Source organism: Agelaius phoeniceus, chromosome 1 (genome assembly GCF_051311805.1).
Source record: "Agelaius phoeniceus isolate bAgePho1 chromosome 1, bAgePho1.hap1, whole genome shotgun sequence".
NCBI lineage: Eukaryota > Metazoa > Chordata > Aves > Passeriformes > Icteridae > Agelaius > Agelaius phoeniceus.
Window position 1 is genome coordinate 152,958,052 of NC_135265.1, and position 15,862 is coordinate 152,973,913.

A 15,862-nucleotide genomic window follows, 5' to 3' on the forward strand; every position below is an offset into this window, starting at 1 on the left:
AGCCTTTGTAATAATTGGTGTTGTCATTAATAAAATAAGGAAGAGCAGGGAGATGGCAACTTCCAGCCAGCTGGGCAAGGACTGAAGGGCTGCAAGGAATTCTTACAGCTCCAGCTGAAGAGAAAAACAAGCAGCAGAGCCAGGTTGGCAATAAGAAATTAAATTTCCTGCACTCCAGGAGAAAGGCAAGGTGAGCTAATTGTAACAATCCTTGGTGATTTGTAATCAAAGCCCCTCATGACAAGAAAGAAATTGAGGGGCTGGGGAGAGAACAGCAACAAAGATGGAGAAGGGTCTGAAGCACGAGTCTGGTGAGGAGCACTTGAGGGAGCTGGGGGGACTCAGCCTGGAGAAAAGGAGGTTCAGGGGGGACCTTCTGCTCTCTAGAACTCCCTGACAGGAGGCGGGAGTCAGTCTTCCCTCCCAGGTAGAAAGTGATAGAACAAGATGAACCAGCTCCAGTTGCACCAGGGGAAGTTCAGGTTGGATATTTGGAAAAATTTCTGCAGTGAAAGGGTGGCCAAGCATTGGAGGAGGCTGCCTCAGAGAAGAGGTGGAATCACCATCACTGGAAGTGTTCAGAAACCATGTAGATGTGGCACCTGGGGACATGGTTTGGTGGTGGCCTTGGCAGTGCTGGGTTGACACTTGGATCTGTGATCTTGGAGGTCTTTTCCAACCTCAGGGATTCCATGATCCTAAAACAGATCCAGGATGTATCACCCCCTGCAACGTGGCAGATGTGGCACTGGTGGTGTTTATTTTGATGGGACTCCCTTGGAGGGCAAGAGCAGAGCTCAGAGGGTGATGGAACAAGAAGTTTGGGGTTTTTTGGAGGGAAGCAGAGCACTACAGAGGCTTTGGTCAGTGTTTGATACAAGGGTATCTTCAAGCTAGGTCTTATAAGCTCTTGGAGATTTATATCACACCCGAGATAGCTCAGTCACTTCAGATGGCATAAAATCAGCTGGATGGCTTCTGTGGCAGTGTTGGAAACAGAAAAGTTTTAATAAAAGGCAAAATAACAAAGCTCTTTACAGAGAAAAACTGAGCCAGGGCAAGAGGTTCTTGTTCTTGGTAAAACACCTCACAAAAGCAATTAGTTTCCTTGTTCTCTTCTTTTTCTAGTAAATTGCTTAGGTGGGACTTTTTGGCTTCTGTCCAATTGGCTATCCTTAAGTTTGAGGTGAACTCCCCACCTATGAGGTGTCTTTTCATCTAATTGAAAATTAGATTCATCTAATTTTTCTAATTTTAGATGACTAAATTCATCTAAAAAACGTCTGGGCTTTTTTCCTTTTTTTAGGAGACAAAGGATAATTTTGTCACTGTCAACAGGGGGTACATTCTTACATGTGTTCCGACCCCGCATTGCTGTGCTGAGCTCCAGAGATGTTACCCCAGCAAATCCTACTTTTATTGCACGTGGCAAGGTGTCATTATGGGCTGCCCAGGGTAGTAACAGAGTGAGAGGCAGTGGGTTCTACAGGTTCAGACCAAAGAATCCTGCCTGGCCCAGAATCCCAATGTGTCTCACTCAGTGTCACCTCTTGGGGTTTTGGTTTTTTTTTTTTTTGCAGTAATTTTAGTATGATGCAGCTGTAAACCCAAAAAAATGCTTAAATGCAGTGTAAAAGCTAATCTGTGGTCTATTTGCAGGAGGGGTTTATAGATTGGGAAGGTTTTAGCATTTCAGAGATGCATCTATGTAGAATTAAAGTTGCCGCTGTCAGCATCAAAGAGCTTTGAGCTGCCGAAGGAGGTTCTGAAGGTGGCTTTTGCATATTGACTGAATCTTTTTCAAGTTGGGAATTTTCTCTTGGATGTAACAGGAGAGGGGGAGCTTGTGAAGAGCAGGATTGGCAAGTCAAGAGTGGGTATTGTTTAAAAAATATCCAAAGCAACACAAAGTCAAATAAACAGGTTTTTTCCAGCCTTTTTTCTACCATTTGTTGCTGAGAACCCCACTGGAGCTCAGGCCCCATCTTCAGCTCACCCTGAGAAGGCAAAGAGCAGATAACAGGGATTAAAGGAACAACAAAAGGATGTTTTCCCTTTCATGTGTATTTAGGTTATAAAACGATGGAGTGCTTCTTCTGGTGGCAGTGATAAAACAAACCTTAGTGTAAGTCTGGCTTTCATTTGCACTGCAGAGCATCCTGGACCCATCCCAACCCCTTCCATGACATTGTCTTGCTTTGAAAGACAGGTGTCTGCTAAGGAAGGCAGAAGCCTCCCTTGAAATGGAAAATGCAAACCCCCTCCCTCTAAATCATTATAATTTTGAAAATAAGGGGCACTCTGGCAAAGATATGGGAATAGGAATAACAGCTCTTTACTGGGAAAATTAAAAATTCAAATGCTATTGCATTGTATTTTTACAAAAAAATACAAAAAAGAAAACAAACCACTGACAGAGTCAGAACAGGAGCTGACACCCTGTGGGTCAGGGTGGTGGCTGCAGTCCCATTCCATGGTGGCTCAGCCCTCCTGCAGTGCCAGCTGTGGCTCTGTTGGAGCAGGGATCCTGGAGGAGGGTGGAGTTTTCCTTTGAAGGTCCAGTGGTGGTGTAGATGGGCCTGGTCTTCCTCTGGGAATGCAGTGGAGAAGAAAGCTGCTCCTCTGGGAATCCAGTGGGAAAAGGCTGCTGTGGTGTTCCAAAACCTCAGATTATATCTGGGTAGGAATGCTTGGCTCCTCCCCCTGGGCGGAGCATCTCCCCGTGGGATGATGGAATTTTATCAGCCATGCAGTGACACTCACTGGCCCATGAACAGAAGATATTTCCTGGAGGGAGGATTGGTTGTGGAAGAGATAAAAAATCCTGCCCAATTAACAGAAAATAACTGCCCCACCTCTAACAGATGTCAAACAAAATACACACCCCCAGCTAAATCTTTCAACCTAAGACAGACATGAATCCAAACATTCCTCAACCAGCAGAAAGCTCTGTGCCTTGTGGCCATGAGTAAGGGCATGACAGGATCCTGGAGTACCCCTGAACCCTTCCTCATCCTAGAGCAGAAGGGATATTTCTTGGATCTGCTCCATCTGCCTGCATTGCTGTTCTCTCTGATTTCCCTTTTAAATAAACAACCACAAAGTCAAGCTCCCAAGTCTCTCTCCAAGCCTGGCATTTTCCCAGCCTCTCCTGGCAGCATGTCCCATTGTCCTCAGTCCTTTCCAGGATACAATGCTTGTCCTGATCTTGCTGTTCCTCTCTCCTCCCTCAGCTCCAAGGTCAGAAAATGCTGATGAAACTGGAATTAAACGTCTGCACAGGACAGGCATCATGTGGATTCCTAGGAACGGTGCTGGACATTTTTAGGGATCAGTTTTTTAGCGATTTTGTTGTAAATTGCCATCCACACAGTACTCCAGTGCATTTACCATGTCACACTAAACACAAGCTCCTTTCACATGAACTCCTGAATTGTCAGATTTTAAGGAAACACCAAGAGAAGAATGGGATGAAAGAACATATTTTCAGTCTCTAGGAAAAAAGGGTGGAAAATTCTACCATCACATTTTATTTATTGTTGAGAATTTCTCCAGCTTCAAGGGTAAAATATTATTTTTAGAACACCTTTTAAAGGGGTTTTCAGCCATGACACAAAGGTTTATACAAGCACGTGTTCCTCTTTTTAGATATCCTGACAGATGGAAGCTTGGGATAAATGTTAGTGCTATGTAGACTTGATAAAGAAAAATGTCCTTTGCTCACTGTCCCAGAGAAGTAACTGACAGTGCTGGAAACATAATCAAGGAATCACAGAATCATTAAGGTGGAAAAAGACCTCTAAAATCATCAAGTCCAACCACTACACTCTGTCCCAAAGTGCCACAGCTAAAAATTCCTCCCAGAATGTGACTCCACCACTTCCCTGGGCACCTGTTCCAATATTCAATATCCCAGCTCTCTTGACCACCTTTTCAGTGAAGAAATTTTTCCTAATATCCAGCCTAAACCTCCCCTGGCACAACTTGGGGACATTTCCTCTTGTCCAATCCTTTGGGAAGAGAGACTTGAGTTGTAGGGAATCTTAAATGGAGACAGGTTCGGGGATGAATTCTGCTTTTCCATCAACCTGTGGTTGAGGAGTCCTAATCCACATCCTGCTGGGATTGGGGTGTTCCCACTCCCATCAGCTTCCTAATGAGTGGGGCTAGTATGTCAGAGAATTATGGGAAGCAGGATAATTCCTGGAATGCCAGTCAGGTCTGAATCTTGCTCATGTTGCAGGCATTTCCAGGTAGGTGGCACTGGCCACAGTTATTTTTTCACTGCAGTTATTTTGCTGGAAACCAAAGCATTCCTAATGGTGAACTAAGTTGGGCTTCAGAGTACAATAATAAAGAATTGCCCTTCCTTGGGGAATAAACATGGATTTTTCCATGTTTTCTTTTCCAGTTTATTACGTAAAATTTATTCCACGTGACACATAGAGTTGTACCTCAACTCTAAAATGCTCCCACTGGAAGCACCCTCAACTACTCCTGATTCAAATCACATTTTCCAGCAGGATCCACATTCAAAGCACACAGGACCACACATCCAGGTGGTGCTCAAGCCTTGGCCACCTCACCCCTGCAGCAGAAAAACGTGGTCACACCAAAATGGCTTTGATTGTGACCACATGTGCTCCTTCTAAAAAGGAAGAACACCTGCTTGTATAAACCTTTGTGTTATGGCTGAAAACCCCTCTAAAAGGGGTTCTAAAAATCATTTTACCCTCGAAGCTGGAGAAATTCTCAACAATATATAAAATGTGATGGTAGAATTTTCCACCCTTTTTCCTAAGAGATTGAAAATCTGTTCCTTCATCCCATTCTTCTCTTGGCGTTTCCTTAAAATCTGACGATTTAGGAGCCGAAGGAGGGACATTTAGGTGGGATATTGGGAAAAAGTTCACCCCTGTGAGGCCCTGGCACAGGTTACCCAGAGGAGCTTTGGATGTTTTATCCCTGGAAGTGTCCAGGGCCAGGTTGGGCAGGGTTTGGAGCAACCTGGGATAGTGGAAGGTGCCCCTGCCCATGGCAGGGGGTGGAATGAGGCAATATTTAAGATCCCTTCCAACCCAAACCTTTCAGGGATTCTGTGATTCCTGAAAGGTTGGGGTTGGAAGGGATCTTATGGACTGTATGGACTGATCAGGGATGTAGACATTATTTCCCAAAGTTAATTTTTCCATGCTAAGGCATTAAGATCGGAGCAGGATGACATCCAGCAAGATCTGATGACAGCCAAGTTGAAAAGTCAGGTTTTTAATGCACTGATGGATCCCTGTATGACCTTACCATGATCCTGGCAGGTCCCTTCCCACTCTGGATGTTCTGTGGTAAATTTTTTTCTCCCTTGCAGTCTTCAGATGAGGCAAGGAAGGTAGAACTGATTTTTTCCTATCTCAGAAGGAAGTTTTGGGGTTGTAGGCAGGAATTTTTTGCTCATGTTTTGCTGGAATTTGGGACAGATGTCCTCTGACCACCTGAAGAGACAGAAGAATCCAAAAATAGCACCTCAGGAGCAGCTGTTTTGCTGTGCTCACCCTCCTCCCAAACCTGTGGAGGTTTCACACTGTTGCCCTTCCATTTAATCCCAGCCCAAACTGGAAGCTGGTGCAGCCCCTCGGAGGAAAACTGAATGAGCTCAGTGTGTGTGGAATATTTATCCCCCTGACAGCTTATTTGCAACCAGGAAGCATCAAAAGAACCAAAGAGCTGGAGAAAAGCACAGCAGGATTTGCATCAAAATACCCAGCCACCCCCACCAGGCATCCTGATGAAAATTTAAAGCTCTTTTGGTGTCTGGGATGCCCCAAACCCTCATTTTTAAGGCTGCAAGAAGCAGTGAGTGGCTTCCACGTGGATTATAAATCTCACTTCCTATAAGGGAGGTTTTGGGTGTATATTGGAATGTTAGCTTGAGATTGACTCAGACAGCAGAGTTCTTCCTTCCTAATCAGTCCCATCACTTTGACTCCTTCTTTACCTCCCCAATTGCTACCAAAAAAAAAGGAAAAAAAACCCCATTGTTGGAAAACCGTGCTGCAAGTTTGTTTCTCCCTTTCAAAGCCTGACCTTTGCCTGGCAGACTGCAGGCTCCACCACTCAACTTCTTCCCCTTTTTCCTCCCAAATACACAGAGTTACCCAGCTTTGAATTCCTGTAGCTGAGAGTTCTTCACATTAAAGCAGGGTAGTGGTTATTTTCAAGCTGCTTTGTACTACACAGGAAATATTTTTCCTGTGCAGATCTGTGTTCTCAGGGTTTAACATCTCCAACGCTGCTGCTCCCTGGGAGTTAATTGCTAAAGAAATTCCTGAGTTTGGGCTGGACATTGAGAGGGGTCTGTGGTTTTGTAGGCTTTTAAAAAAGCCAAGGTTTTGCTTCTCCTACGCTTTGATAGCACTGGAAGTGGTGCTCCTGCTTCCCCCTCAGCAGGAATCCTTTTGATCCAGCTCCATTAGAGAAGCTGGAATCACATCTATATTCCTCTTTTTCTGCAATGCATCTGGCTTGGCATTCATTTTAAACAGCAGCTCTTTGCTTGTGCCAAGGTCAGCGCTGGACAGAGCTCTGCAAATTCCTTGGATTTTCTCCTTCTTGTTGATGAGCTCCCTGCCACATTCAGCTCCCTGCAGCTGGAATGGCTTTGGCTTTGGCTCCTGTCCTGCAGCTCACATGCAGGATCTGGACTCAGTTTATAATTCATAGAATCACAGAATAGTTTGGATTGGAAGGAACGTTAAAGATCATCTCATCCCACCCCCCTGCCATGGCCAGGGACACCTTCCACTATCCCAGTTTGCTCCAAACCCCATCCAGCCTGGCCTTAGGCACTTCCAGGGATGGGGCAGCCACAGCTTCTCTGGGAAAAAAAACACAACTCTCAAATCCCATCCCAAATCCCTACTGATCCTGAAAAGCGCCTGCTCCAAATCCTATTTTAAAAAGATATAAAGTTTTTTTTTTCTGCCTAACTTTTTCTTATTTCATTGTGGACAGTGCTTCTGTCTTGATTCCTCACTTTCTTTTCTCACAATGAGACTTTTCTGAGCTTTCCTCTTTGGGCATCTGGAGATTTGCCCATTCCAGCAGCACTGGCTTTGGCAACCTAATGGAGTGTTGAGAAAGAAGGACCATGGAGTCACAGCAAAAGGGCAAAGGGTTTGAAGATGACAGAGGGCAGGTTTAGGTTGAATATTAGGAAGAATTTTTTCCCTGTGAAAGTGGTAAGGCCCTGGCAAGGTTGTCCAGAGGAGCTGTGGCTGCCCCATCCCTGGAATAGATCAAGGCCAGGTTGGAAGGGGCTTGGAGCAACCTGGGACAGTGAAAGGTGTCCCTGCCCATGGCAGGGGGTGGAATGAGATGATCTTAATGTCCCTTCCGACACAATTCATTCCCTGATTCTATAATTCTATGATTTTATGAATATTGATGGATATTGCAGCTCATTCCCAGGCAGGGCTGTGTCTCCCTGGTGTGCTCTGCTACAGGAATTGGAACACTGGGAATCTGCTGGCTGGGTGTCCCTCTGCAAGGGAAGCTCCACTTTTGGGCAGAGTGTCTCTGTGTCACATCTTTAATCCTCCCTGCACTGCTTAAAGGCAAATTTTAACAGACCAATTAATGAAGCTTTTATAGGGAGGAGCTCTGCATAAAGTCTCATAATTACCACAATAAATTTTGTTATGAAAATGACATCAAATCTTAATTCAGTCAGCCATAAACCATCTGCCAGCTCCCAGGTATCAAAACACACCATCAATCAGAAGTTCACCTCCTCCTGCAGATCATCCAGCACCTTTTGTCCCAACAATTAGAGGACAAAATTTGTCCCAGAGAAATCTGTTCCCTGTATGCTCAGTTCCAACACCAATACATTGAAACTCCTGGGGTTTTATACTCTGAGGTATTAATAACTCTTTATAGAGTCTAAACAAAAGACTCTATAAAAAACAGTGCTTTGGGTGCTCTTGATCCCCTCCTGGATCCCCAGCTGCCCCCATGAGGCAGCTCTGACTGCTTTCAGCATTTTAGGGAATTTAGTCCTCCAGGTGGGCTCTTCACAGAGCATAAGCATTGTCCCAAAAAAGGTTGGGATTGGACCAGCTGGATTAACAGCAAGGATGCTCTGGAAAGCAGCCTGTTCCTCATGCTGCTGGGACCACAGGTGTTCTGTGCAGCCTTCAGGCTTTTCTGGAGTCAATAAAAGACCTCCTTGATCCAGAGTCTGTTCACCTTCAGCTGTTTGGCCTCGCTAGAATTTGTCTCACAGCCACCCCTTCAGGATCGATGAACTTCAGGAAATACAGAAGCAGAAAACATATTTTTATAGCCCAGAAAATGTTGGGTATTTCAAGTTTCCTAGCTGATCTCCAAGTTAAAACCACAAATTATTTTTACTTTTTTTTTTCCAATTTAATTTAATGAAATTCTGAACAAAGCCAGCCACTTCCTTTTATTTTGCTTTTCTCCTAAATGAAAAGGAAAAAAAAAAAAGAAAAAGCATAATCTTTGTAGTTCAGTAGCATAAAATGAAAGAACTGCAGCTACTTCTTTCTGAGAAGGAAAGGAAAATTTATCATTCTCTAAACAAACAAGACAGCTTTCCCATTTTCTAATCACTTTTCATCGACATTGATCTGAAGATGGATTAGATGAGCCTGAGCCACATTTATCCTTCAAATTCCTTGCTCTGCACTCTAAATAACTTCATCCTGGTCCTGCAGTCATCCATGTTGTGGGGAGAGACCATTTGGGTCATGAAATATCCTTCAAGCTGACTCTAGAGGCAAGGGAAACAGCACGGGAGGGAGTTCCAGGGGAATTACCACCAAGAGCTCAGTGGAAGGCCCTGAGCTGCTCCTCAGGATATTCAGGGTAACCATAAAAACTGTCTGTTAAAAAATATAAATTTCCAGAAATCCAAACAAAAACTCCACAAAACAAACACAGGAAGGTGCAGCTTGAACAGCCTGAGCAGTTCATGAGCTTTGGCCGAAGTGGGAAATCCAAGCTGTGCCTCAGAGCAGACTCTTGGGCTGCTTTTATGCAGTGCAGGGATGCTGCTTCTAAGGAGAGGAGTTGGGACACAGGAGCTTGGGATGGAGCCAGCCAGAACTCCTGGAGGCAGCACAGGAAAGTGTTGAGGGTGAGGGGAGGGGATTCTGCCCCTCAAGCCTGCCCTGGTCAGACTCCACCTGGAACCTTTTGTTCAGTTCTGGGATCCCAGCACAGGAAGGATGTGGAGCTCCAAGATTATCAGAGGGATGGAGCAGCTCTGGTGTGAGGAAAGGCTGAGAAAATTGGGATTATCCAGCCTGGGGAAGAGAAGGCTCCAGGGAAACCTTAGAGCCCCTTCCAGTGCCTGAAGGGGCTCCAGGAGAGCTGAAGAGGGACTTGGCACAAGGGATGGAGTGACAAGACAAGAGGGAATGGTTTTAAATTGACAGAGGTCAGAGTTAGATGGGATATTGGGAAGAATTCTTCCCTGTGAGGGTGGTGAGGCCCTGGCACAGGCTGCCCAGAGAAGCTGTGGCTGTCCCATCCCTGGAAATGTCCAATGTCAGTTTGGACAGAGCTTGGAGCACCCTGGGATAGTGGAAGGTGTCCCTGCCCAGGGCAGGGGCTGGAATGAGATGGTTTTTTCAGGTCCCTTCCAACCCAAAGCATTCTGTGATTTTGTGATGATTCCCTGAAGACCCAGGGTAAGGACCCACCACCATCACCTTTCCATACCCACCACGAGTCCAGCACTGGTGACTCTGCCAGGACCAGCTCCAGCAGAAGGATATGTGGATTATCTCAATGCACTTTGCCTCTGTCCTTGTCAGAGATTTGGGGGTTTTGTTGGCACTGAAAGTCAGGGCTGAATGAAGGAGAGTCCCAGTGCCACCAGGATGATGAACACCTCCAGTCTGGGGCTGGTTTTACCCCAGCTCTGAGTGTGGATGCTCCCTCCTTCCCCACCCCTTTTTTTTCCTCCACAATCCTGGCACCAGGCAGGGACTGATAAACATTTCCCTCCTTCCCAGAAGCTCCTGGGCTGTGTCAGGCCAGAGTGATGGCTCTGTCCCTGGCTCCTGGTGCTCTCAGCCCCTGTCTGGGGCCAGCCCTGGCTGTCTCAGAGGCACTGAGCCAGCTCCAGTGCCTTTTCCAGCCAGATTACACATCCCTCTCTCCAGGATTTCTCTTTTTTTTCCTGTGCATAGCTCAGTTTCCCCTCCTGTCTGCAAGGATTGCAAAGACCCCGCAGTGAAGCTGGAGGGAAATGCCAGGGTTGAAGCATGAGCCCAGTGCCTGTTTCTCTGTGCTGCTCAACTGGCCCAGACCCCATAAAAACTTTTTTTCCGTATGGAGGGAAAGAAAAGGGGAGCTGTTCCCAGGAGCCTGCTACCAGTTCCCAGGGTGTCCTGTGCCAAGAGGAGATTTTCTTTTGTCTCCCAGCATCCTTCCCAGAGCTCTGCCAGGCTGATTAACCTGCTCAGAGATCCCAGTGGGCACTGAGTCCTCCTGCAGTCACAGCCTCACCAGAGAAGTCTGATCCTTCCCTGAGAAATGCAGAACTAAAAGCAAGTCTCCCTTCTTCGTTTCCTCATTTTCCAGAGCTCTTTTTCATCTTCTAACTGTGAATAAACACCTCTGGAGTCACTAAGCCCACCACAGTCACAGGTAAACCTATAGCACTGATAAAGAGAATGGAAATCACCATGTGGGGTCAGACCCAAGGGCAGTTTCTGCCTCCTCTCCATGGCAGAGTGAAAAGGAGCTTGGAAAAATAAGAGGGCCAGGCTGTGGTGGTGCAACTTCAAAAAGATCCCCAAAACTGCAGGAATTTGTGCTCAGAGACCCCTTGATGCAGAGTGGTGCCGCTTCACTGGAGAGCACCGAATGGATGCTGGTTTTGCGAGTGTTTCCATGTGCTTTTCATGAGTTTGGAAGTTTTCAGGATGGACAGAGAGCTGTGGAAAGGTGGCCTGGAGGAGGGCTGGGCACTGTGGGCTCACTCCCTGGTGCTCTGGAGTTCCTTTGTTGGAAGGGATTGTCCCAATCCCCACCATCAGCGGTCCATTCCTATCATCCACAAGCCTCACAGAGATTCACAAACCTCTTTTACATCCGGTCATCATCTCTTCTAAGGCCTGAAGGTGGAAGTTTGCAATCTTCCCTCCCACAGGACATCTCTATAACTTTATCCATGGCTGGAAACTGGCCACATTCATCATTTTCCCTTTATCCTTCTCTCAGGAAGCCCATGGAGTGCCCAGAATATTCAAGATGCAGGTGCAGAATGGAGCTGTTCGCTGCCAGAATAATATTTCCTGTTTCATTCTCTCTTCATTTCTTAATCTATTCTCTTCTCAACAACTCACAGCATTTAATGTCTGGGGTTTGAATAATTATTGTCACCCTTAGGTGGTGTTCCCCAGTGACAGGGCTGATCAGAGGCCACTGCTGTAGATCTGAGCTCATCATTTTTGTATTTTGTCGGGTTTTTGGGATTTTTTTCCCTTCAATTTCTGTTCCCTCCCTGTCTTTGCAGCTCCTCTTGCTCACTGGCCCATGGCAGGGAGGGCTCTGAGGTTTGCTGATCACGTTCAGGGTGCATGATCAGATCTGGGAGCATCCTCCCAGCATGAAGGAGAGGCTGAAGGTCAGGAGTGTGGCAGATGGAGAGAGACTGCTAAAACAGGCATTGGCTGCAAACAGAACCTGATGCTGAAGGTGGCCATAAATAATGCCATCAAAAAGGGTGCTTGTTTGAGGGGAAAAACCGAATTATTTATGAACTTCATGCATAAGATCACTTGTGCTGCTCTCTAATACAGCTGTGGACATCAGCAGTTTTGAAAACTTGTGGCATTACAGCAGTGGTGGGAGAAAACAAATTGCTTTCCATTGAAAAAAATTCTGTCTTGACCAAGGTTGTTTTTCTTCACCTTTTGGGAAACTTAATTTCTTTTCAATTTTTGCTCTATTTGTGCTTTTTTGTCTGTGTTCCTTCCTGCTGTATCTTTTCAGGCAGACTGATTGTCTCCAAAAAACACTGTAGGTGGAAATTTCCCTTCAGGAAACTTCCAGCTTGTCTCATCAGGACACACACACAAGAGTTAAATAAGTTTCTAATTTTAGTGGCAGTGGTTCTAAAATAAATTCCAAAAAAAAGATAATGGAATAAATAATTAATTTTATCACCTTTTCTGTCATATTAGTGTTAATCACTGTCGTGTTATATCGTGGAATAAAGTAAGAAAAACACCAGCAGCATAAGGAAAGCTCTGAATTGTAGAGTTTAATGAAAAACTCAGCTGCAGATTTCAAAAAATTGAAAATTTAGTGTTTTACATTCTTTTGAGCAATACTTTTACACAACCTCATTTAAAAAATCCAAACAACAATTCTCTTTAAAAAGATTTAAAAACTTATTTTTCTCCCTTTGAATGAAAATAATTTCAGAATGCTTTCATTTCACTTGGAGATGTTTACCTGGTTTGTGCATTCCCCACCTTCTAACCCACCAAAAACTCTCACCCAGAGCCTTCCTCCTGGGAGCAGTGAGGTGCAGGACCAACTTCAGGCCACATCTTATTTTTACATTAAAGTTTGGACAAGCAGAATTTCCTGGCTTGGGTGATCCAGCAAAAGCTGCAGGGATAATTCCACAGCAGCTTTCCTGTCAGCACTGCAGTGTGGAGCTGGGACAAACAACAGCCTGGCAAAAGCATCTTCGGGAAGGACAAACTGAGCAGCTGAGGCTGCTGGGTGAGCCTGCAGCAGATGGGGATGGAGGATTCCTACCAGGCCCTCAGCAGCATCCTGGAGTGGCCCCACAGCCTTTTGTGGCTTCACCTGCCCTCAGTCAATGCATTTTGGTGGCAGCCTCGAGCTGTGACACATCCTGGTGGTGTGTCCCCTGCACATCTGGCTCCTCACCCTCTCTCCAGGCTTTTCCCTCCTTGTTGTCATCCTCCACAAACCACTTTCCTCCCACCCTTCCCGCTTCCCCTTTGGCAGGTGGCTCAAAAGGGCTCTGTCACCTCCAGGGAAGCCTTTTCTTCCCAGTGCTGGAGTGTTTTTGTGGAGAAAATTAAGTGTGAAAAGCATCACTGGTGTTTGGAGGGGAGAAGTTGAGTGGAACAACTCATTTAAAACCTTTCCTTTCTCTACCCACTGAGGAACACACCCATTTTCCAGCCCCCCCAGAGCCTTGTCTTGGTGTATGTCAGCAAAAACATGGAAAGATTTTCTGGATCAATATTCATGGTGGGGTGCTGGGGGGAGACTGGGTCAATAGAGCGTCCAGGGCTTGGTGTGGAGTTGGTGGAAATGTTTCCAGCCTCAGAGCTGAGCTCCAGCTCCTCAAGCAGCACAGATTTGGTTCCCTGGTGGAGCAGGGAGCAGGTTCTGCTGCAATAAAGAGTCTACAAATAGCTGTGCATCAAATGCAATGGGTGTTCAGGAAGAGCTCATTGTAATCTGGATTTCATACGTGGGTTGGGTTGGAAGAGACCTTAAAGATCTTACAGGTTCTTTATAGTTTCTTATGGTTCTTTAAGATCTTAACAGTTCTTTAAGATCATACAGATCTTAAAGGATCTTAAATCCTATAGTTCCTGTAGTTCCATCTATAGTTCCACCCCCTGCCATGGGCAGGGACACCTCCCACTATCCCAGGGTGCTCCAAGCCCCTTCCAACCTGGCCTTGGACACTTCCAGGGATGGGGCAGCCACAGCTTCTCTGGGAATTCCATTCCAGGGCCTCAGCACCCTCACAGGGAAGAATTTCTTCCCAACAGTCCATCTAAATCTTCCCTCCTTCGTCTTAAAGCCATCACCCATTGTCTTGTCACTACATCTGTGGAAGTAGTAAAAGATCTGATGTTCTCAAAACAGCACTCAGTTTTTTTCAGTAGCAAAAACCTCAGCTGAAGGCTGAAATATCCAGTCATTAAGTGATGGAAGTGGCAGTGGAAAGAAAAACAACATTTTCTTCCTGAAAATAGACAGTTTGTACACTAAGTGTCATTTTCATTGATACCCCACTTTATTTTGGATGAGAAGCTGCATGGAAAAAACGATTTGTCGATACAAGAGGAGGTAAAATCATGGTATTTCTTGCATTTTGCACTAACTTTTCTTTCTCTCTCTCTCTCCTTTCTTACATTTCCCTCCTCCTGCAGCAAGAAAAACAGCAGACACCAAACAAGAGACCCTGGGAAGGCATCAGGAAAGTCCAGTCCCCGCCATCATGGGTTAAAAAGGACATCGAACCTGTGGCACAGTCTCCCCTAGAACTAAAAACTGTAGAGTGGGAGAAAACAGGGGCCACCATCCCCTTGGTGGGACAAGACATTATTGACCTTCAGACAGAGGTCTGAGCAGCAAGGGGAGAAAAAAAGACTTTTTTTTTTCCAGAAAACAAACGAAACAAACAAAACAAAACCACGTTTTAAAGAAATGATTAAATTAAATCGGAACCGAGCGAGAGAAGTGTTTGGTTTCTTTTGAAACCTTTGGTAAGATGGAATAACTTTTGTATTGTTCTCAGCAGAGAGGGGGAATATTACTTTATAGAGTATAGTAGCTGTAGGTTCAGGACAACACGAGCTTTCCCAGGCAGGACTGGAGGAGTGAGCCTGGAAGAGAGCGAGGAGGAAGAGGAGGAGGAGGGTGGGGAGGGGCTGCAGGGGACAAGCCCTGCCAAGATGCTCTTGGGTTGCTGCAGCACACCAGGAGCCCTCCTGCTCTGCCACAGGGAGGTGTGGAAGGATGCCCAGCAGCCACCACAGAGGGCCCAGAAGATCAGGAGACATCAAGAGGGGACACCTGCAGGAGCCACGCTGGGATGTGGCCTGGCTGGGGCAGGCCCAGCCTGGAGGGACATTCCTGGCTCTCCCTCCTCTCCCTCGCCAGCTTATCCAAGAAGGAAGGAGATGGGACAGGCCAAGAAGTGGCCACAAGGACATTGCCACTGCTGGGTGCCACGCCACGGCCTGGCATTGGCGCACGGTCACAGCGGGTCCCCGCGGAGGGGGACGTGGTGGCGTCACCCACGGCTGGAAAGCTGGAGAAAGGGAGAGGTGGGGTTTCCTCCTCTCATCCCTCCCCGGTGGAGGAAAGGACCAGCTCCAAATCTCCAAATCCTGCTCGCCCCATCTCCAGGGAGAGGGTGGAAGGTGGTAGACAACAAGACCAACAAGAAGAATGTAGGTCATGTCATTGACTGTTAAATAGATAAACTCAGCATGGGCCTTGCAAAGGTCCTCTTGGCCTCATCCTTTTTTTTTTCTTTCTTTTTTTTTTTTTTCTTTTTTTTTTAGTTCTGTTATTTGTCCTTGCTTTCGGACTCAAATTTATTCCAAGCTGCCCCTCCCTGGAAGGCAGAGAGAGAAAAAGGGAAAGACAGATCTGCCGCTGTACCTGGAGATATTGGTAAACAGAGACGTTGCCTTAGGACATTGAGACAAACTGACAACATGAATAACGTCCACTTGGAAACAAACAGACAAAAAAAAAAAACAAACAAAATAATCTATTTTTTTCCTTCTTCTTTTCTTTTCTTCAATAAAAAGAGAACTTGAAACCCGAGACCTTTCTTTTCTTTGCCTCTTGTCATTTCGAATGCCTTTCTGTGCCGTAGGACTGCTCAGGCATGGGGTGAGGATGCCACCTGCTGAAGGTGGAAGGCAAGTTGCTCTGTGGAAATTTTGGGATGGTGGGAATGCACAGCCCCTTCACTGCTGGCTTGCAATGTTTTGTTTTGCTTTATTCGGTTTGGGTTTTGGTTCTTTTCCCCTCACTGGCTTTTCTCTGCCCTCCCCGCTGCCCAGAGCCAGCAGCAGGTTTGTGGTCCTGCAGG

At 46.1% G+C, this 15,862-nt stretch overlaps 1 protein-coding gene across 15 annotated transcripts in view; it reads left to right on the forward strand.

Annotated features, from left to right (window-relative positions):
• Window positions 1-15,591, forward strand: part of ADGRB1 (adhesion G protein-coupled receptor B1) — a 290,231-nt gene extending 274,640 nt beyond the window's left edge. For all 15 annotated transcript variants that reach the window (XM_077189526.1, XM_077189545.1, XM_077189551.1 and 12 more), the window contains one exon: window positions 14,184-15,591. In XM_077189526.1, the coding sequence (XP_077045641.1) occupies window positions 14,184-14,381 (198 nt within the window). In that variant the 3' untranslated portion in view covers window positions 14,382-15,591. The remainder of the gene's footprint in view (window positions 1-14,183) is intronic.
• Window positions 15,592-15,862: the final 271 nt, after the last annotated feature.